Here is a 20,911-nt window from a genome sequence, read left to right on the forward strand (position 1 = left end):
TGAGACTGATATGAGATAGTTGGACAGTCATCTACTTGCACACTCCTCTCTCCTCGGGCCCTTCTATCCTTGGCCGACCACACCTTCATCTCGCCCACTTGCCTCCACAAGAAGATCTGACAACTGATTGGCTGTGGGGGGAATTCGACAGCACGGGACTACTTAATTATGCTAATCCAAGAAACTGATAAGGAGACGGTTTTAAAAAATGAGAACCTCTGGAAACAACGTGGTTTAGAGAAAATATGGATGTGTTTTGTGAGAGTAAGCAGGGAGAGGAAGAGAGTCGTAACTGAGTCACTAAGCTCATCCCTATTTCTCATTAATCTCCATATCTGCGTAATAAGACCTCAGTGTTTCCAGTATCCATTTTCAAACGCTCAACAATAATGCAAATATTAAATTAGAAATCCTCTGTGCTGTTCCTCTCTTAACTCAGAGCTCAGTTCCTCCTCTGTTGCTGGTGTGCTGCTGGCCTTTCCCCTCTCTTCTTGTTAACCAAAGCCTGTGGGCGGATAACACTGCTTCACTGATCCACAACTCATGAAACACCACTGCTCTATGTTCCCTCTCTGTTCAAAATAATTTCAGCAACTGAAAATTCTTACTGTGCATCAACATGTCATTACTGTCAAATATTTTTAACACTGCTTTTCCTAATGAACTGATTTTAAACTGACTCCCTTTTATGACCAGGAACCCCCAGTTTTTATTAAGTTAAAATCCCTTACTCTTCAACCCAGGGTTTTCTCTTCATCCGAGAGTTTAAATGTATTTTTCCGTGGTACTGAAATAGCCTAGTTATTGGTCTCTAGCAGTGTTACGGTAATAAAAAGCCTAAAGCTGCCTCTGCAGCCCTGCAAAACTCAGAAACCATAAAGGCTGGCAGTGCAGCTCTGCCTCCTAAAACACAAGCTGCACTGTGGAGACAACTACACTGAGAGGGAAAAACAGAGGGAGCATTCACTCATCCGTCCTAGACGCCTTCTCGTGTCCTCCTGTTTAACAGTTTGAGTTTACAGCGCACAGAGACCTGCAAACCTCGAGAACCGTGAGAGGTTTGTCTTCACGCTCTGTCAGATTTCTCAAAAGCAAGTTATCCCCCCACCTTCCCAGAGGCTTCAATGCCAAGGTTCACAACTAACCAAGGAAGAATGAAAGTAGTGAGGGAGAAATGCAAAGAGGAACAGCAACAGAAAAAAAAAACAAGCTGTCTTGTGCCACATACATGACTGTGTTAAACTAGTCCTCAAGCATGTAGCTCAATTCAAGATTTGTTGCTCCATGGCTCAAAAGTGCATCATTTGTAACCATGGCATAATATTTATTAAAGAAATTGCATGTTGTGATTATGAGTGATGACCATTAGACGCTGGGACCCTGACTTGAACTGACTTTGAAACATGTACATGCCGGCAGAGTGTGAGCGGTGTAGAGGTGGGCTAGAGCAACAGAAGAGGGGGATATGGGAGAGACTCAGGATCTGTGGGAGCATAATTAACTCCATGGTCTGCCTCTCTGCAGGCCTGCGGCATGCTGCTCTGAAATGCTGATTCAGTACACAGATAGACAAAATAGCACGGGAGGGAGAAGAGGGTGAGGAGGGGATGCAGTGAGACAGAGAAGGGTGTGGGATGGGGGTGGGGTTTGCCGTTGCAAGGAAGAGAAAATGTGAAATAAAGCTCAGAAAGATGAGTTCTAATGATTTTGTGTAAATAATGACAGTCTGCAGGAAATGCGCTGCACCATCAAACAGTTACATAAGATTCACTTAACAGTTACAGTGGTGTACTTTCAAATGTGAGGAGGGTTATCTGCAGAGTCAGTACTTGACTTTATCAAGCGCTGAACGTTTGCAGATGCTTCACGGACAGCAGCACAGAGCCTCATGATCAGGAGGAGAACAGTGACATCTACAGGTGTGAGCACGGATGTGAGCAGCACTTCATTTCTACTGAAGGAAGAACCGGTGTCAACTTGCGTTGTTCCTGTGGCTTTTACACAGAAGGGGGAAAAAAAAAAAACATTCACCGTAAAACCCTCACTGCCTGGTGGAGTTGGTAAGCACAGCCACGTCTTTATACAAATACATGAGGACATAAACTTGAGCACATCCTGGCTGACACTGCTGCGTAAGGTGCTGACCCCGCTGACAGAAGGGTTAGTCACAGTTGAAAGCAATCAGTCTGTCACCAGGCTGGGGGGCAGAGACAGCTCACGCTCACATCTATAATGCATGGAGCTGCGTGTCACGTAAACTGGAGACAAGGACATAACAAAGGAACTAATACAAGCTGTAGATGGTTAGATGGATAACATTAATACTGCACTATACTACAACTACTATTTTATACAGACATACCTAAAGCAGCATAAACTGACTTCTGACACAAATTGGGAAATAAATATCAAACAGTGAATGATATGACCAATATTGATTTGTCAACATTATCATTATAAAATCCTGCTTTTTAATGACAGTGAAAAAACATGTAATGGTTTTACACTGGATAATCACAGAACAGACTTTGACATATGACATATAACTTGAGGTAAGTAAGGCAACTTCCTACTCAAACAAGAATTGCATTCGCCTTGAAAAAGATGTCTGAATTACTTCCTATTGCAGATTTTATACCATATGTATGAGTATAGTCAGGATTGTTTAACATGACACAAAGTGAGAAGCTTAATAATAGTAGGCAACTCTAAATATTTTATGTAGTGTAATGTAGTGTGAACATGTGCTGCAGGATATTAGTAGTGTTACAGCAGTAATTGAACATGTATCACACATTCTATAAATTAGCTTTCACCCAAACCGTACGAGCTTAAATCAACATCCAATAAATAACATTGGGTTTGAGTCTCAATGAGCAACCGGTCGATCAGGGCTCAGTCAAACTTTAACTTCAACAAGCAGTGGAGCTTTGTGCTCAGTGAGGCCGGACAGTACTCTCACACTGAAGCTGTTCTTCTGTTTTAGCCGTTCACCTGGCCTGATCTGTCTGAGGTGGGGTCACAGTGATCGTCCTCCTTTGGCAAGAAGCCCCAAGTCCTGAGCAGAGCAAACCGCTGGGCAGGAAGGGTGGAAAAGTAGTCCCTCTGTTTCTGAGAGTAGGTCTCAGCGGCGCGGATGATGTCTCTGTAGCTGTAGTCCTGATGATGCAAAATACCTCAGATTAGTTTCAGTTTATTAGACATTTAATTACATTCTGAAAACCCACTGAAATCTTAAGCTGGTACTGAGCTGGGTGAGAAATAGAAAGTGTAATTATAAACAACTGAAACAGTTTGGTGAAATACACTTTTTCATGAAAAAGAGGAAAAAAACCTGCAATCACTGTCTACCAAATGCTTTTCCCTAAAAAAGCCCGCTTGGTTTGGGTGAATGAGTGCTGAGGTGCTGTACCTGCCAGTGAAGGTTGAAAGCCTCCAGCAGCTGTATTCTGCCCTCTCTGGTGGGCACACAGTCAGGTGGAGCTGGCTGCAACATCTCAGAGCCCACTGTAACGTCTTCAAACACCAACAGGGCTCTGATAGCAAACCAGCCTCCGTAGTTTGGATGCACACACACTCCGAATATTTTCTGTGGGGAAACAGAGGGAGAGTCAAAAGACTAAACACAGCAAAGTAGCAGCAAACTGTTTAGATTCCTGACAAAACAACAGCATTACATTTTTAGGCCAGGAATGATCAGTGACATATGATTTCTGGTAGTAGTAAGCAGCTCCTGACACGTGAGCAGCAGTCTGTGCCAAGAACTTCGGCTTCCTGCTGGGCAGCAGCTCGTAGTCGTACCTTACATCCACCTTCTGTCCTGAGAAACACTGCAAGCACAAGAAGAGGAGAGGGAAATATTATTATTAAATATTTGCAGTGGATTCACAACCTAAATGTGAAAATATTTGCATACAACTGCCGTGCAGTTTACAATGTTGTATCAATACCAGGTTAACTGGGGCCTCTGAAAAAAAAACAAGGCATGGCCACTTTATTCTCTCTAAATGTGAAATTATTCAAACAGAAACCCGATGAACCGCCAGCACTACTGATACGAGAAAGTTTGCTTTTTGAAATTCATCTTAAATTCTGTTGAGCATGAAATAAATGTATTGGAAGCTGATGTTGCTGCTAGAGGAGTGTGACAAAAACAAATAAAAAAAGTACTTAGGTGAAGTGTAATGTGACTTGACAGTATTGTTGCAGTATTATTTGTGTCTCTCTAAGAAAGAATATACTTTAAAATGCACTTTGCGTTTACTGATATATGTTGTATCCTATTAAAGCATAAATAGAAACATGTTATATACTTCTGTTATCAGGAGACGTACATGTGTCCCTAACACAACATACACACACTCACTAGAATTGCAGTACCTCGTGATTTTATTTATAAACACATTTCATTTCTATAATTAACTAAACATAATCATGTCACCCAGCCCTGTTTCTAGCAAACCACCCTTAACTTATCTCCGTCATTCTGTCCCGTCATCATACACTTAATAGGATGTGAGTCTCACCTCTGAGACAGCAGAGGAGATATGGTGTCTGACACACTGGTCTATGGGATCAGACAGCCCCTGGCAGCCCTTCTTCTCCAGGAAAGGTAGGAAGGCTTGTTCAAACATACACGGAGTGCTGAGCACCACCACAGCCAGGGTGTCATCTGGGTAAGGCAGGTGCAAGGAGGAGGGCAGCACGGAGTTGTACCATCCAATCTGTAACCACGGGAGGGCAGGAGATGAAGAAAGTGAGAAAAAACAACATCATCAAGGCACGAAAAGTGAGAAAAAGTGACCTGTGGGTCAACTGAATAAATACAGTAATCAAATCACGATGGATTTAGGAAAAAGTAAATGCTGGCTTATGATAATTAGGTACTTTGACACATGTTACGGGCTTCTTCAGCTTCTCAGACCCAGATACCAAGTAAACGAGAAGATATTCATTAAAGAACGGCATTAACACAGCGAAAAGCTTCGTGCTATCAAAGCTACACATTAGAAGAAATGAGCGCCACAGCACCTTTAGCGGGTAGACTTCAAATCCGCATTTTAACAAACGCTCCTTTAGCAGTCCTGTTACACTTTCCACATTGGCACAGGGAGCCGCCATAGTTGCATGTCAACACAGCGCTGTGCATTGTGGGATATGATGTTCTTTGACTTTTCCAAGGTCAGAAATTAGGAATAGACCCTTGTTGTTTCTGCCATTAATTCTTCTGACTAGACGAAAGGCCAAGTTAGAAAACAAGCTAACTTATGTAGCGGCTAACTTATGTAGGGATTACTAGAGTTATTTTGTGGACTAAAAACGGATCGAGGGTCGCTGTACTCTAATACCCAGAATACCCGTGGAGCTACGTCATACGCAATCACGTCGCCGTTATGGGCTCCTGGATTTAAAACTGGAATCGCGATTTTTTCCCTGTGAGTAGCCTGATTAGCCAACTAGCACACAGGTTTCTATGGCTTAAAATGACAAATAGTACGTTAAAAGATAAACCGTAAATGCCAGTTTAAAGCTTATGTGTTGTTAATTCATGTACATGTTGTATAGCATTAGCAAAAACAGAACTGAATCATAATTCAGGGGGTGATTCTGTTTATGTCAGCCAAGATTCAGGGTAATGTTACATCAGCTGCTGCTGTTTATCGTTTGCTTTGCTCCTCAATGCTAACCTAGTGCCTTTAGTGTACGAGTGCACAGCGTACAGCTTTGTTCGTGGGAAGATCCGTGCAGATCCACTATGTTATGATCATCAGACAGCTTGCACCTACCTGGCTAGCGGCTGATAAGCGTCACACAAACGAGCAAATATCCAGGCCTGTTGTAATTTAACCTCCCACTAAGTGTGAGAGATCTCACCGACCAGCTCGTCTAAAGTTACAGTATCACCATCATACACCGGTTTGTGTCACTGACAGAGCAAAGATGAAGAATGAAACCGACTAATGCAGATGAATGGTGCATTTCTCTCTAGATCACCTCCGCTATGAACTGGGACAATCAGCTGAGCTCCATCCTGTCCGCTGCAGATGGCAGCGTTGCAAAAATGAGGGTGAGTGGATTCAGATTTTGTCTAATTAGTTTGTCTCTCTAGAAATAACTGAGGCTCAGGAGTGTGTGCCCCTAGTGTGCTAAGTGCATATCACACAGGAGAGCCTTCACTGTGATCTAACTGTAGCTATAGCTATCTATAGATGGCAGTAATACTCCACCAAAGCTTTAGGAGGGTAATTGAGGTTCGTTTATTAAAGAGGTATACTGGTAATGAGAGTTTGGGAAAAACCTAGTTGAATTTTGAATGTGTTCACAGGAGAGGCTGACCCCAACAGGGAAATTCTCCAAAGCAGGAGAAGGTGGGTGAAACATCAAGATTTCATCAAGATTTTTGAATGTGACTAGAAGGGGAAATTACCTAATTGTTTGTGTGTGTGTGTGTGTGTGTAACTTCCTGTTATAAACGGTAGGAGGGACGGTAATTTGAACCTTTCTTATTTTCTTTCAAACCTTTTGTCTCCCACATGCGCCTCTCGCTCTCCAGATTTGTTTCCAGTGAGGGAACGGATTCACGATTCGGATTTGGACCCTCCTGCTCTTCCCCCTCGAGCCCCCCTGCTCCGACAGCCTTCCCCCTCACTCACACCTGGTGTGCAGTGGGCAGACCTAGCTGCTATCCAGTCACAGCTCCAAATACAGAGCCAGGTGTGTAATTGTTTGTTGAATCCCTCCAGGTGTGTAAGATCAGAGGGCAGGTGTGTTTTTACATCTTGTATTGCATTGTTGTCAGCGCTGACAGAATCCCACATTTCTCCCTCTTTTGTCTTTTCAAGGCGATCGATTCTCTCACCCAGAAATTCCATGATGTGGAAAGAGAGAGACAGTCACAACAGTGTCACATCCAGATGCTACAAGGTAACGTGCGGCACAGTGGACAGTTACCTCAGTTAATACTGGGTCATTTTATCCTCTCACAAAAACTGGGTTTAAATATATTATTCACTTAAGTTACAAAGGTACTGAATAAAATAAGAGATTCATCATTTGAATTTGCCTACACGGCTGCTAAAGGAGAAAATACTATATATTTACTCAGTTTAGTGTCTTTTCTAGATGAGGTCCACAGGCTGCGTGAGGAGCTGAGGGAGAGGGAAAGAGAGAGGGACGATTTGAGGAAGGAACAAAGTCCAGGAGCTGAGAGAAGGATGGAGCAGTGGAAGAGAGAAGTTGGACGTGAGCTGAGCAGTCTGCGGGGACACATCACCAGAGCTACGTCGCTAGGCAACCTGGAGGAAAGGTGGAGCTGCAACACACATGTAGAATTCAAAAAGAGGCTTCTGGTTGACATTTTCATTGTCAGGAAGATGGGTATGAAAGAAAAAACTTTTGATCTCTTTTCTTTCCCTTTTCCAGTTTCAGCTCGAAGCTTCGCCGAGAAGAGCTGGAACACCTGCGGAAAGAGGTGGACCTACTGAAAACACAGCTACGTGAGTCCCATGTGCACACACACGATGTCTTTGCATTGATTCTGCGGGACTGAACTTGTCCTAAACCAATGCTGGCCTTCAAAGCAGAACCTAGCCCAGTGTTACTTACATCATCAGCTCTTTCTTTTTCTCCTGACAGGGAGACAAGAGGAGGACATGTTCTTCCAGCAGGCAGAGGCCAGAGAGACCAGGAGACAGTACGAACGCAGCTGCAAGGTACAGTACACACACATTGTATCACAAAGGTTGTGTTTGCTTATGGTTGTGTGGGTTGCACCCTGTCAGATCTTTCCCTTTCCTTTGTTTGTTTTGTTCAGATGCTAGAGGAGCTGACAGACAGCTACAGAACTCATAGCACTGATCTGACCAAGACGCTCTCTCAGTATTCACACACACAGCAAGAGGTTCGCCAGATCAGGTACATGTGTGAGCGTGTGCATATAAGCATGCATGTTTTTTTTTTTTTGTTTTTTTTGTCTCATCTTTCTGTGAATATTAACAAAGTGTATGTTGCATTGACAACAGGACAGCTGTGTCAGAACTGAAGGAGGAGGTCAGGAGTCTTATTCTTCGAGAACATGAGCCAACACCTTTACTGTCAGCACACACATCAGGCAGGTCTTACTTCTTTTACACACACACACACACACACACACACACACACTGAAAGTATTTTAAAACAATTAAATGATGTTTTTTCTGTTTCATTCAGGGGCTTCACCACTTCCTCACAGCCATAGTAGAGGGTTCAGAGTTGAAGAACCAGACTCTGACTCAGAAGATTTTAGCCCGACTCCAAGCCTGGCTGAGATCAGCTCTGATGATCTGTCATGGCTGGAGGACAAGGAGCCTGGTAAGGATGAATGTGAAAGGCACCAAAGCACGGCTGCCCAGTGCACTATGTCAGGCATTGAAGTACAGCATGCTGAGTGATGAACACCACATGCTTACATTATATCACTCTCCTCCCGTCCACCTACGCGTATGGCAACACAGACATGTTCTGACAATTGCATCACGTGCTCCAGCCAAGAAAGAACATTACTCTAGGCGCAAGGTGGGCACAAGCTGGTGACGGTTATAGCAAGATGGGACGTGTAGTTCTCTGTCCCGTCCCTCCCCCACACATCTGGCTCAGACTTTGCTCTTATTTATCCCAGTAGATCTGACTCAGCATGGAGAGCTGGTCTGTGTTTACCATATCAGTATGCAATTAGATATCAGAATGGTGAGGCATATTGGAAAATATGCTTCTGTTTCTTGGCTAGCGTTTGGATGAGAAGATTAATACTGAGTCAGGCTAACGGTTTCCCTCAGTTTCCAGTCTTTGTGCTAAGCTAAGTTAACCATCTGATTTGTCCTCCATCTTTAAGATGTGAGGGTTGAATTGGACTTCTCATCAAACTCTGTGAGAAAGTGAATAAATGTATTTCCTTTAAATATATTCCAAGAAGAAGGCCGAATTAGAAATAAAAGCAAACGGAGGAGCATAATCTCTCAGAGTACAGCACTATTGTGAGCAAGTCTGTTCTCCTGCAGTGTTCTTCCGTCTGCAGAAAAAGCAGCAAAGCTCTCATTTCCTTTTCAGCAGTCTCTGCAAACTCAGTTGTTTCTTGTGAAAGTTCCTGCTCTGTGTTTGAGGGCGAGCGTGTGCACTGCTCAGCCCTGAGAGTTAGTGTAACAGAAGGTTGATGTTCCCGGAAGAGATTACAATCTTTGCTCTAAATGTTTCCCAGAGTGATTTGGGGCCATGAGGCCAGGCTAATTTGAGATTGTATCCACACACACACGTAGACTCTTACACGGGTACACAGTTGTTATGGTAAAACACTTGAATGTCTTCCAGCCTAATCCCAAGTTAAACAGAGGCAGTGAGTCACACACACACATTATCTTCTCTTCTCTTCACGTCTAGCAGTTCTTCATCAGAAGCCGCGAGTACGCCTGAGTGTTCAGTCCAGACGCAGTCACTTTGCTGGCCTGGGATCTGATCTGGAGGAGGATGATGACGATGATGCTCATGGTGATGACCTCCTCGATGACGAAGATGATGATGATGAGGATGACGATGATGTGAATCAAGATTTAGGATCCAACCTGAGTCTTAATGACCTTTAACCTGTTATAAGGTGACATTCTGTAATGTTGTTTGGGAAGCAGTCGGCCACATTTTTGGGCTTCTCCAGTGCATTTCCTGCGATGTATGAATACTTTAAAACAGATTTGATTTCTCCAGATCAGTACATTTCAGAGTTGCAGCTCTGCAAAACTCAAAGCTTTAAAAATAGAAGTAGACCGGATAAGACAAACATATGGCTTTATTCCTAAGGGAATGGGAAAACAAACAAAAAGGCAATAGCAGCAGGCTTGGCATCCTATTTAGTGTATTACTGTTGCTTAACTGACCCGATTAGATGTGATGCGTTATACCTCGTTGATACCAGTGGGGAAATTTTATTTTAGTGTGGGAATTTCTCAAATGCTATTTATAATTCTTTTATTGATTTTTAACCAGAGATACCACAGATGTTAGAAACTCAGCACAGATGGCAGTGTCAGACTAATTTCATTGTCTATACTTTGAATTTCTTGTCTATTCATTGCTCATACTGTCTCGTCCCGCGTTCATCAAATCCCTATTTTCCCTCTGGTCTAGTCTAGTTAGCGTAATCTGCTAGAGGTTAAGGACTTTAAGGACCGTACAAACCGCGGAGTCATTTTAAGGAAATTGCTGAGAACTGTGATGCAGCTTCTCTTGAAATAATCTGCAGTAATTGTGTCCACATGTACAGACTGGTACTTGGAACAAACTGTAGAGACAAGCAGCTGTTTAGAAAAAAAAAAAATAAAACAAGATCTTGGTGAGAGCTTCTCATTCAGAGTCATTTTATGATGGTGAATGGCAGAGCTTTGTGCCAGCAAGCATTTTTGCAAACTGCGCAGTTTCTCACTGCGAGCCTGACTGTACCTACTTTCGGCCCCAAATTGAAAGTCAGTCACAAACCAAAGGATATAATGTTTTCATTGTTGCCACACCCTCGATGTGCTCTACTGATGATAAATTATGGCTCCTACCAGGATTAGGGGTAGAAACACTGTGATTGGCCTGCTAAACCACAAAGATTGGTTTTAGGCAAGGCAGGATTAAAAATAGTTATGCTTAGGTCTGTTATGATTACAGATTTTTGGGGTTATTTAAAGGTTTGATGTGGTTAAGGTTTGGGCAGGACTTTGTCTGTAACTACACTGGGATCCACAAGGACACCACTCACTTTGCTCTTGATTTGCAAAATAAGAGCCCACAGTATGCTTATATTACAAAGAACTTTTTTATTATTATTAATCAATTTGTTAAATAAAAAAAACATTTACTATAATGCTCTTTGACATGTTTGATCACTCGATGTACAGTAATATATCAAGTGTAAAGGTTAATGTTGTCTTTAAGCTTTAAAAGTCTGGTGATCAAGCACTATATGTGTTGCTTCACTTTCCAGTCTGCCGGATTAATGGATATTTAATGGTCTTTTCTTCCTGACATAATGCACTCTTGAGTCCAGAAGGAATCTGATGAGGGATGGGGTTTTGATTTCTGGTAATGCAGCTGAAGTGAGGGCATAGAGAAATCAAAAGCCATTAACATTGTGCTGCAGGCACCGCCTCACCTCTGCTGTGATCTCTCTATATACACTCAGCTCAGTAAAGGCAGTCAAGAGTTGCGCTATGCTGTCATGTTTGACATGAGTCACGCTGTGCCAAGCTTGGTGTCAAGCTGTTAAAAAATTTCAGCGTCCAGACACCCCCCCCCCTCCCCATCTAGGGTTAGATGTTCAATGGGGTGTGAATATGGAGGCGCAAAGACATTACTGCTATTACTGATAAACAGTGACGAAACAACTATAACAGTATATGACATAGACAATAGCGCCATTTCAGCAAACCACTTATTTTTCTTGTATAGCTTTTAATTATTGTGGTTGAAGAGACATTTAATGAAGAAGGGCTCGTGTATTTGTTACTGTGGCCACATAATGGCTGATGAATCAGACCTTTCTACTGCAGTTAAACTGCATTTGCCAAGTATTGTGCAGTGTTGCTGCAGTAAAGTGCACTGATTCATTCACTGAAGGTCTGTAAAAGACGTGTTTTCTGTTTTGTTTTTTTCCTCCAACAATAAAAGTCTGTGTTAAAGTTGAAAGAGGCAAACTTTTCTTTCTGTGGCCAGTTCTATAGATGAGGGCTGTGCTCTGATCGTGCTTTTGTTGATGCTGAGGTCCAAGAGTTGTTTACAACAAACTGTTAATAACAGATCTGAAGTGGGGAAAAAGGAAAAATACAGAGTATAGTTTCAAAAACCTTTAATTACCAACAAACACCACATCTGGCAGCAAAATCTCAAGATGCGTTCAGGATTCTTTTAACACTTAAAGAAATGGACAAATACGCGACTTAACACAAACATCAAAAATCTCTAGTGACTTATTTAAAACTGGATGAACAGGAGGGTGATAGGTTACAAAAAACATGATGATGTGAATCAAGTGCTAGGGCTTCAGATTCACCAGATCTCAATTGTGGCAGATGTTGGACTGATGTGTTAGTACTCTCTACTCATACCAAAAATGAATGAGGGAATGTCAACCTGTACGTTTGGCCCCAGTGAGTATTGTAACTGTTCTGGGAACTACAACACTTTTATGTTGGGTTTTCTTTATTTGTCACCCATCTGTAATTCTTCTTAGCACAAAACATAAGTAGCAAAAAACAAATACTGGAAATACATAAGAGCTGTCCTATGTATTTCTCCTCCTCTTTATCCTGTATGTGTCTCACTTTTCCTCACATTTTCCTGCACATTTGCAGAGTAAGTACTGTGTACAGCGAAGCTGATACACAGCGAAGCTGATACACAGTAAAATCAATGTCTGCTGGGACCGATTTTCTGTCAGGTCAGTTCATGTAACATTAATACGTTTGTGCCTGGCGAACGCAAAGCAGCAACTAAATGAGGAGTTTCCTAAAGTTGTGTTTGCGTGATGCAATCATCAGTAGTATTTACAATGCACAGGACAATGCTAACATTGTATGGAAAGGCCACTGGCCAATTTCAGTCTGCAACTGTCATTGTATGAATGAATGCCTCATGGTGAACCCGCTCAAGGCAAGTCTTCAAACACAGGCAAGTCAGAGCAACTATCTGGCCCCAAGTGCCACAGGAATCACACAAAGCACAGGGAATGACTGTTAACTCTGGATGTTAGCTGGTCTGAATATAAATATAGTTTTGATTAAAAGCTGTTCCTATACTGTGTAAGGCACTCTCTCCTGGATTTAAAGAAAAGAAGAAGAAACAAACAAAAAAAAGCACTGCACATTTCAAAATCAGGCCAAAAAGCAGCAGGACCTTAAACACAGAAAGGAAAACGTTTAAATATGCCCTGTCATGCCTTCAAAAAGAAAAAAAAAAAAAAGCCACACATGCACCTTAACAGACTCACACACATGCATACACACACAGCACACACTACTATCCCTACATTTACAGATACAAGCAAAAATATTTGTTCATTTTCTTTCCATTCTGCAAAAATAAAGTGCAACCTCATTAACACTATACTCAAGCCATTTGTTATGTTCATTTTTCTCTCCTGGCTTCTCAGACTGTTAGACCAGACTTACAACGTTATCGGATAACAGGGAAATTTAGACCAGTGTCCCCGGGTAAGAGTCTGGTAGGTGAGACTGAATCTGTGTCCAGGTGTAAACTGTCGCAGTGATGGCTACAACTCATGATGTTGCCTCCTGCTTTACACCTGCCCCCCTTTCAACTTGAGGGAAATGAAAATGTACAATACAACCCCAAAAGAAGGGTCGAAAGATAAAAAGCGTACAGTATTGAACTGAGGGCATTGGCCTAATTTGTAATTACAGTCACATAAATAGACTTTTTCCAAAGGGGGGTCCCCTTGTCCTGGGCGATGCCTTCATTGTCCATTGTAGCTCAGACCAAGTCCATTCCTACATGTTAATGATCTGGATAAATGAAAGCAATCCAGAAATTTGCTTACACCTACCCAGAATACTTTCAGTTTGGTGCAGATTAAGGAAGATAGGTTCGACGACCGCTGTGGTGTGAGCCTGGGTTGAAGGGAGTATTGAGGCGCCAACGATTTTCACTCCATCAGTAGGTGTACATGGATAAGGGGGTGTCCTCCATCATATCATCCTGCACAGGATATTTGGAATAAAACAGCTACTCAGTGCACAGATATTGACATGGTGCAACCAATATCTTGCATGATTTTCTCTAACTTCATAAAGTTAGCACTTAATGTCAGTTGCATTTGGGGACGATGTAACAGTGTATCTCACATCTCAGCTTAACAACATGACAGACTGAATATTTCCACTGAGACAGCACTGTAGGTGTTGTTTGGATGTCACGGACGTGCTCACCATAGGTAGATCCTGCAGTCTGCGGAACTCGGGCCGGTTGTCTCTTCGGCGCAGTTTCAGGAAGAGGAGCAGAGTGATTATGACAGCGGTGATGATGAAGGCTGACACCAAACCAGCCAGGAGGGGGTCTAATGTGGGGGACTCATGGACCATTGTCGCTAGAAAAAAGAACACAGGAGGCACATCAGCAGGCCCTATCTCTCCATTAACACGCTGTATCCCAAGTAAACAAGCAAGAGATTCACAGTTATAGATGATTTTTTTATTTTGGCTCAACGTGATGCAAGTAGCACAATTGTAGCTTCTAAAATGGTCGTTTGTTACTGGCACTAAATATAGAGCACTACAGCAGCGTGTTAAGGTTGAGTGTTCATCATGTAGCTCACGACAGAAATGTCAAACACAGGATTGTGATGTTAAGCTTTTGCCAGTACAGTACTTGAGCTCGCTGTTGAACAAGTGGATAAATTTATAGGGTATTTTAAGAATTTACATTTGAGACGTTTATCCAGTATAAGTGCACAGTATAGTGGGTTTCTGTTTTATCTAAGAGTGCTGCGTAATCTCTAAGAACTTCATCTTATGCCTTTTTATCTTCATGTCTGTGTTGGGAGAGGAGCTCGTCTCTCTGTTTCTGACAGTATATTCCTGTATATGGATGTTGCTATGGAACACTGTTTTGTAAACTTAGCCGTTTTTTTATGTCCTCTGGTTGAAAGTAACAACAACCACAGAGCAGTGAATGCGCCCTGTTCCTCTGGCTAATGGAAAGGGGCACGTTGCCAAGTGTGGCCTAATAAAACCACACAGAGTGAGAGAAGATTTGATATTTTAACTAAACTGAGGCAGGCAGCAGCCGTTTATCAGTTTTTTTCCTCCTTTTCCTTACAGCGATGACAACCTGAGCCTGGAAACAGGCCTCTCATAGAGGAAAAGCAGTTATTTATATACCGTATATGCAGCACATAGCTACAGAAAGATAAACTGTACATATATAAATTATTTAACACCGACTAAGGAAGCGAGACACAGAAAAACAAGGAAAACTGAGCACGATCAAGGCCCTGAGTCTTATGACTGCTTCTTTCCCCAAACAGAGCAATAATTGTGGAGTGCTTGGTGGTGACAGTGCTTGTAGAAGATGTGGCCAGGGAATGCGTGGTGTGTGTCTGTGTGTGTGTGTGTGTGTGTGTGGCAGTGAGGACTGGCTTGTGCTAGAAAACAAAGAACAGTGTCGTCTTTGTTGTGAAGCCAATTCACTTCTGGCTCTGTCAATATCAAATCAGTGAATAGTACAGCACAAATTTATATTCAGCACTGAAGATATTATGCACTTACTGTCGCCCCCCACATTGAGCTGGGATGGGGTGTTGGCATGGACTTTGGTCTGGGCAGAGGGGCTGCTTGGTGAGCTGATGGTGGACTTGGTTTGGTCTAGTGGTCCATTCGACTTTGAGGTGTGCGGCGATGTCTGCGTCTCAGGAGCAGGGATCTTCTGAGAGGAGCCAGTGCTGGATGTTGAAGTCGACTGGGTGCTCACAGTAGCAGTGGTCTTTGGTGGCTCAGGTGTTGGGGCAGAAGTGGATGAGCGTGTTGTGGGATGAGCGGGTTGCTTTGTAATTAAGATGGATGTGTTTGTAGGTAGTGTGGTGTTTGCTGTGCTCACAGGGGCCGTGTGAGCCGTGTCCGGTGGGCTTGTAGGGATGGAAGCAGGAAGAATGTGATGTGATGTGGTGGCTCGGGTCTCAGGAACCGGAGCCTGTGTTGTCAAGTTGTTCATCAGGTTTGTGTTATTTTCAGCCAGTGAGGGAGTGGTGTTGTTGGTATCTACAGAAAGAGAAAGAGAACATTATGTCATTATGTTTATAACTGTAGGCAAAGATCATTTGGGTGTATGTAAATAATCAGCATCCATACATGAACGTGTGTCTGACAGAAGACTGAGCAAGTCTAGTCCTACAGATAGTTTGGTTTCATTTGCCCAGGTTTGTCTCTGTTTTCCACCTCTACCTCCAAACATTATGTTCACTGCATTGACAAATTTAAAAATATATATTTTTGCATGCATTTTTAGCAGTTTGTTCTGTGGATTATTAATAGATTTTTTATGTTCAATGCGGCGAAGGTGAACGTGACTGTTAGTCAGTCCATCACTTTGGTCCAGATTGAAATCTCTTGACAACTTTTACAGGGGTTGTCCTGAAAATGCATGCAAGCATTCAAGGTCGCCTGAAAAGCGCAACAACCTGGTCCTCCGCCTTTTCTTTCAACACCATCATAAGGCAAACGTTTCTGGTTTTGAGGGAAATTTCTCAATAACGACCTAACAGTATGAAATGCTGTTCAGACATTTGTCTAACCCTCATAATGAGGTGTAATGGCTTTGATGATCCCTCTCATCTACCAACATCGCCTGAGTGCATGTTTGGTTTTTACTGTGGTTTATTACCAAAAACCTGCAAATATAATAACATTCCCATATGCTTCAGCTGTACTTTGTGTTGAATGCTAACTGTTATGTTAGCATGCTAAAATAAGAGGAATATATTAGTAAACATCATAGCTGCTTAGCATTAGCATTGTCATTCTGATTGTGCCAGCACGTGGATGTTAGCTGATGAGTCGCTACCATGACAGTAGACTCTTGGCTTTGTTAAAGTGCAAATTTCCAGCGCTTTGAACACCACAAATGAAAATCATTCGCCTCTCTTGCACTGGGCTGGAGGCGGAAGACCAGAATAAAAAACTGTACCAAAACCTGAACGAAGAAGAAAACCCACAGCTACAGCATCCGCTGTTTAGGCTGAACAAAAGAAAACAAGTGTCTAAAAATGTGTGCTTATCCATGAATATGTTAATGAATCAAAGGTGTGAACCAGCGCCGGAGTCTTTGTGTGTGTGTGTGTGTGTGTGTGTGTGTGTGTGTGTGTGTGAGAGAGAGATTATTTCACTTCTAGCTTTCTCAACCCCTTGTGAAAAGTCACACAGTAATAATCCCCTCTCTCCTCAACACCATTGCTTCAGAGCTGTTTCTCCAAATATATATTCTCTCTCCCAACAGATTGCACTTTATTTTAATTAGCTCAGTCGTACCTTCTTTATTTCCCTCTCTTGCATTCGTTCTGTCTCTGTCATCCTTTCCTTCTCCATGCTCTTGTTCTTTTCTGTCTCCCGGCCTGTCTTATGTTTGTGGCACAACTATCAACACTTTCACCCTGTCACTCACTCTGTGGCCCACTTCTGAACGGGGAGAAAAGCGATAAGGGTGCTGTTAAATATAGCTTATAAACTATGAGTCGCCTGCTCCTGGACTTCCAACTAAATTCTTCTGATGTGTGACACAATTTCCCCTCTAGCAAACTAAAAATAAAAAGAAATAACCACAACACCAAATCACCTTTCAATGCGCAGACCTGCTTTAATGTTTCTAGTCTGTGGTTTCTCAGTGAATAACACAGGAGTAAGAAGTAAAAGCTGAGAGGTTACCGTTGTCGGTCTTTGCTTCCGGTGTCAGAGAGGTGGTTTCCCCGGCTGTTGCCGTGTTGCTGCTCGAATTGCTGGTGCCGTTGGAACTTGAGTTTGTGTCCGAGCCATTTAGTGCAGGGGCAAGTTGACCGGTGGGGTCCCGGCTAGAGGCACCTTGGGCCGTGGGAGCTGCCTCGCTATTAGGAGCACTTGTTGCAGTGGTAGTATGATTATTATCTAATGGGGAGAAGACGAGGTCAGTTACTGGCCAGTTCCTGATGATTCCTGAGTCATTAACAAGTCATTATTCCAAACAAACATGTGGCAGCAGACAGACAGTGTCCAAAGCTAACAGAATTATTGTCATTTGAATTATATGAGTCCACACAGGGCATTGTGTTTATCCAATCAACAGTTGCTGTATAGGCACACTGTACGTTATTTATCTACCTGACTGCTTTTTCCAGGAGAGCAAAACATGCCCAGTACCACCGCAGACTTGTACCAGTCACTGAGCAGCTGCACTGACACAAACAGGGTTTTCGTGGCTTGCTGAAGTGTGAGTGAAGAAGACAGTGAGTCGCGTTAACTTTCCTGACCAACCACTCTGGCTTATGACCCTTCAGAGTGAAGCTCGTGACCCCTTGAGCTTGGAGCAGTTCAGTCAGAGTGAGGGGTTTTCTCTTCAGTGGCTGTTACAAACTTTATTGTTTTAAAATGCATCACTTCTGTTGCAGAAATGTGCCTTTCATCTTATTTTCTATCTTGTTAATCACGTTTTCGCCGCTCATATTCATCTCGCATCCTCTGTGAGCTCCAGAGTCCCACATTGGTTTTACTTTGCACGGCACCGACTGCAGCCCACATGAAACAACAAATAATTCTCGGTCTTTAAACTAATATCATTTTAATGACGCCCTTCCATCTCTCTCACCCTTTGTTTTGATCTTCATATAGCGCTACTGTACGAGTCTTCGTTTCTGTTTCTGCTTGCTTCGTTTTGATGACGACCAGAGCACTAATATAATGTAATGTCATTACAGTTCAGCAACACGCTGCCATGATGCCTTTCATTACCTCCGTAATCACTCACGCAGCTTGTAGGCAGAGAGATACGGAGAGAGAGAGAGACCTGGCTGAACTCGAAATGATACAAAAACAGACGCTCATATATAGACAGAGGTGTTTGGCTGTATAATACTGGCCTTGTTCCCTCACTTCAGCTCCATTAGAGCTGCTTAGGTTAAATGCTGGAGTAGTAGGTCTGATTTTCTATATGTCCGTGTCCCTCTGTGCGCATATGCATGTGCACACAGTTGATTTATAAAGACAACCACTGTTTCCACTGTCGAACACTCCTCTATCCAGATATTACAGACTCTTACTCACATTTTTTCAGGCCCATGCAACATGTACCTGGGGAAAAAGCTTTCGCTCTCACTTCTTGACCCTGCCAGTGAAGGGAACAGCCAACCGTTTATCTGCAAGCAGATGTCTGCTTCTTCAATCCTGGAAGTGCCTATCAGTAATGCCCTCTGCGCAAAAAGTGCCTCTGTGAAAACCCATAAGCATGTGATTGTTTTTTCGAGTCAATCATGCAGATAATATCAAACTAATTTTCCCTTTAGGTTAATTTGAAAGCAGCTGATGACTGAAGCAGGTCTCTACACGCTGCCCTTGGCCTTTTCATCTGTACTTTTTTAAGCTGTTTACTGGCAGCCGGCATGTGACGTCTCAAGCTGCATGTCATGCCTCAAGCCTTTACAAGTACCCAGCTCACTAGACTCAGAAGGCATGTGCCAGTTCTGCTTTTTATTGAAATTGTATTTAGATCTTATTTTATTATCATATTTGGGCGCTGTACTTTGATCCTTTTTCTAGATTACAGTGTATGTACTGTTAGGTAAGTTCTAAAAGAGTTAAGAGTGGAACAAAAAGGCTTTTGTGTGTGAGAACAGAGAAACAGATGTTTTTAAATGTTCTTTGCTGAGAGAAAATCAGACGGATTTGTTTTACTGGACCGAAACGGAAGAACTTGAATAAATAAGGAAACAGATATGAACACGAAGAATGTTAATAAACTGTTGCCACTGATTTAAAATCTGTTCATAAAATCTACATACTGTACAGAGACAAGCCAATTAGCAAGAACCCTGTGAAATGACAGTGTGCTGCTGCAAATAGTTAGAGGTGTCATTTATCACAATGTATTTCCCTGCTCATTTCCAGCTAATAAAGCTCCTCCAGTGGAACCGTGCTGTTTTCAGTTCATTTGAAATTTCAGCTGCGCCCAGTAAAAATCTTTTCAAATGTCAACAGTCTTATTTTCCTTTTATGTGAGAGATGGAGAACTGATGGAGAACGAGGGACGAGGGTAGGAGGAGAAGGCGAGGAGCAGGCACTGGGCACAGGTAGGAGTGAAAGGGGAAGTTGGGGGAAGAGCGAAAAGCACCTCTGCCTTAGTCAACCTCTGTGTGAGAGGTGTGCAAATGTTACTGCATGCAGTAAGAGGAACAAGGAAGGACACGGAGGAAGGAAGTGATGCGAGAGAAACAAAGTGCACAAAAGCAAAGCAAAAAAGCAGAGGCTGAGTTTACAAACAAAAGATTAATCAGGGATGACAGGAAATTAGTCAAACATGAAACCGAAGCAGGGTTTAACTGGAGGTGGGGGAACCTTTGTCTGCAGTGCCTCTGGTCTAGAGGACTGACAGAAAAACCCACAAGAGGAAATCAGATGTTCACACTCAACTGTCTTTATGATGTAACAAGAGAAAACAAAGTTGACATCTCACTAAAAACGCCACAGTTCATGTTCATTTAACACCTGTAAACCTGTGATTGGTCAGAAACTAAAAGATGAGTTTAAAGTACACAAAAACAAAGTCACTGCTACCCACCATGTTCCGCCGATGCCAAGTTGATGACCAGCAGCGCACAAAGAGCAAACCGGAGTTTGGTCTCCATCATGTGTGTCCTCTGTCCCCACAATGAGAAAATGCCAAAAAATAAATGTCGTTTCCTTCTGGTCTTTTGTCGCAGGATTCAGCTTTCTCTGTCGTCAACAGCGGGACGCCAGACTTTAACGAAGTGGCTGAATGTCTCAGGCAGCTGTACAGTGTCCTACCCGCAGCTCAGCCAGTGTATGCGTGGCTGACGGACTGAAGGAGGAGTGTGTGCGTCCCGACCGCTCTCTCTCTCTCTCTCTCTCTCTCTCTCTCTCTCTGTCTCTCTCCCTTTTTTAGAAACAGTGCCACGTGTTCCCCGATCGGAACAGTCAGCTGTTCTGATTCTGGGCCTTTTATTCAGTACAAAGACCGACACCTTGAACAGGACATGTGGAGATGTAGGTTACATGACGATAACAGAAAAACGCGCAGCTGCTAGACTCAATAAATGCGTTTCTATAAAATACAGCCACAAAAATGAGAGTGCAGATTTGTATGTTTTTTTTAATTAAAAAACATTTTGAACAACCATAAAAGTAACGTCAAT

General features: G+C 42.8%; 3 protein-coding genes across 5 annotated transcripts; 1 reads left to right on the forward strand and 2 right to left on the reverse strand.

The window, feature by feature from the left end:
- Positions 1-2,469: 2,469 nt before the first annotated feature.
- Positions 2,470-5,127, reverse strand: mmachc (metabolism of cobalamin associated C). Its single transcript, XM_026345489.1, has 5 exons — positions 5,032-5,127; positions 4,527-4,724; positions 3,678-3,830; positions 3,413-3,589; positions 2,470-3,159 (listed from the first exon to the last, which is right to left on the reverse strand). The coding sequence occupies exons 1-5, from the start codon at positions 5,119-5,121 to the stop codon at positions 2,983-2,985; spliced, it is 795 nt and encodes a 264-aa protein (XP_026201274.1). The 5' UTR covers positions 5,122-5,127; the 3' UTR covers positions 2,470-2,982.
- Positions 5,128-5,358: 231 nt separating this feature from the next.
- Positions 5,359-12,960, forward strand: LOC113152308 (RILP-like protein homolog). 3 transcript variants are annotated; one of them, XM_026345483.1, is made up of 12 exons: positions 5,359-5,435; positions 5,990-6,067; positions 6,326-6,368; positions 6,554-6,714; positions 6,843-6,924; positions 7,123-7,306; positions 7,423-7,496; positions 7,636-7,712; positions 7,814-7,914; positions 8,022-8,110; positions 8,209-8,349; positions 9,415-12,960. In XM_026345483.1, exons 2-12 carry the CDS (start codon positions 6,002-6,004, stop codon positions 9,612-9,614), a joined length of 1,218 nt encoding a protein of 405 aa, XP_026201268.1. In that variant the 5' UTR covers positions 5,359-5,435; positions 5,990-6,001; the 3' UTR covers positions 9,615-12,960. The 3 variants fall into 3 exon arrangements, with proteins under 3 accessions (XP_026201268.1, XP_026201266.1, XP_026201267.1); XM_026345481.1 differs by having other exon boundaries at positions 5,360-5,435; positions 9,412-12,960; XM_026345482.1 differs by lacking the exon at positions 5,359-5,435 and adding an exon at positions 5,477-5,493 and having other exon boundaries at positions 9,412-12,960.
- LOC113152311 (mucin-5AC-like) lies at positions 11,840-20,588 on the reverse strand. The gene is made up of 5 exons (XM_026345486.1): positions 20,317-20,588; positions 17,439-17,654; positions 15,291-15,779; positions 13,953-14,110; positions 11,840-13,722 (listed from the first exon to the last, which is right to left on the reverse strand). The coding sequence occupies exons 1-5, from the start codon at positions 20,384-20,386 to the stop codon at positions 13,678-13,680; spliced, it is 978 nt and encodes a 325-aa protein (XP_026201271.1). The 5' UTR covers positions 20,387-20,588; the 3' UTR covers positions 11,840-13,677.
- Positions 20,589-20,911: the final 323 nt, after the last annotated feature.

This window comes from Anabas testudineus, chromosome 4 (assembly GCF_900324465.2).
Source record: "Anabas testudineus chromosome 4, fAnaTes1.2, whole genome shotgun sequence".
Lineage (NCBI taxonomy): Eukaryota > Metazoa > Chordata > Actinopteri > Anabantiformes > Anabantidae > Anabas > Anabas testudineus.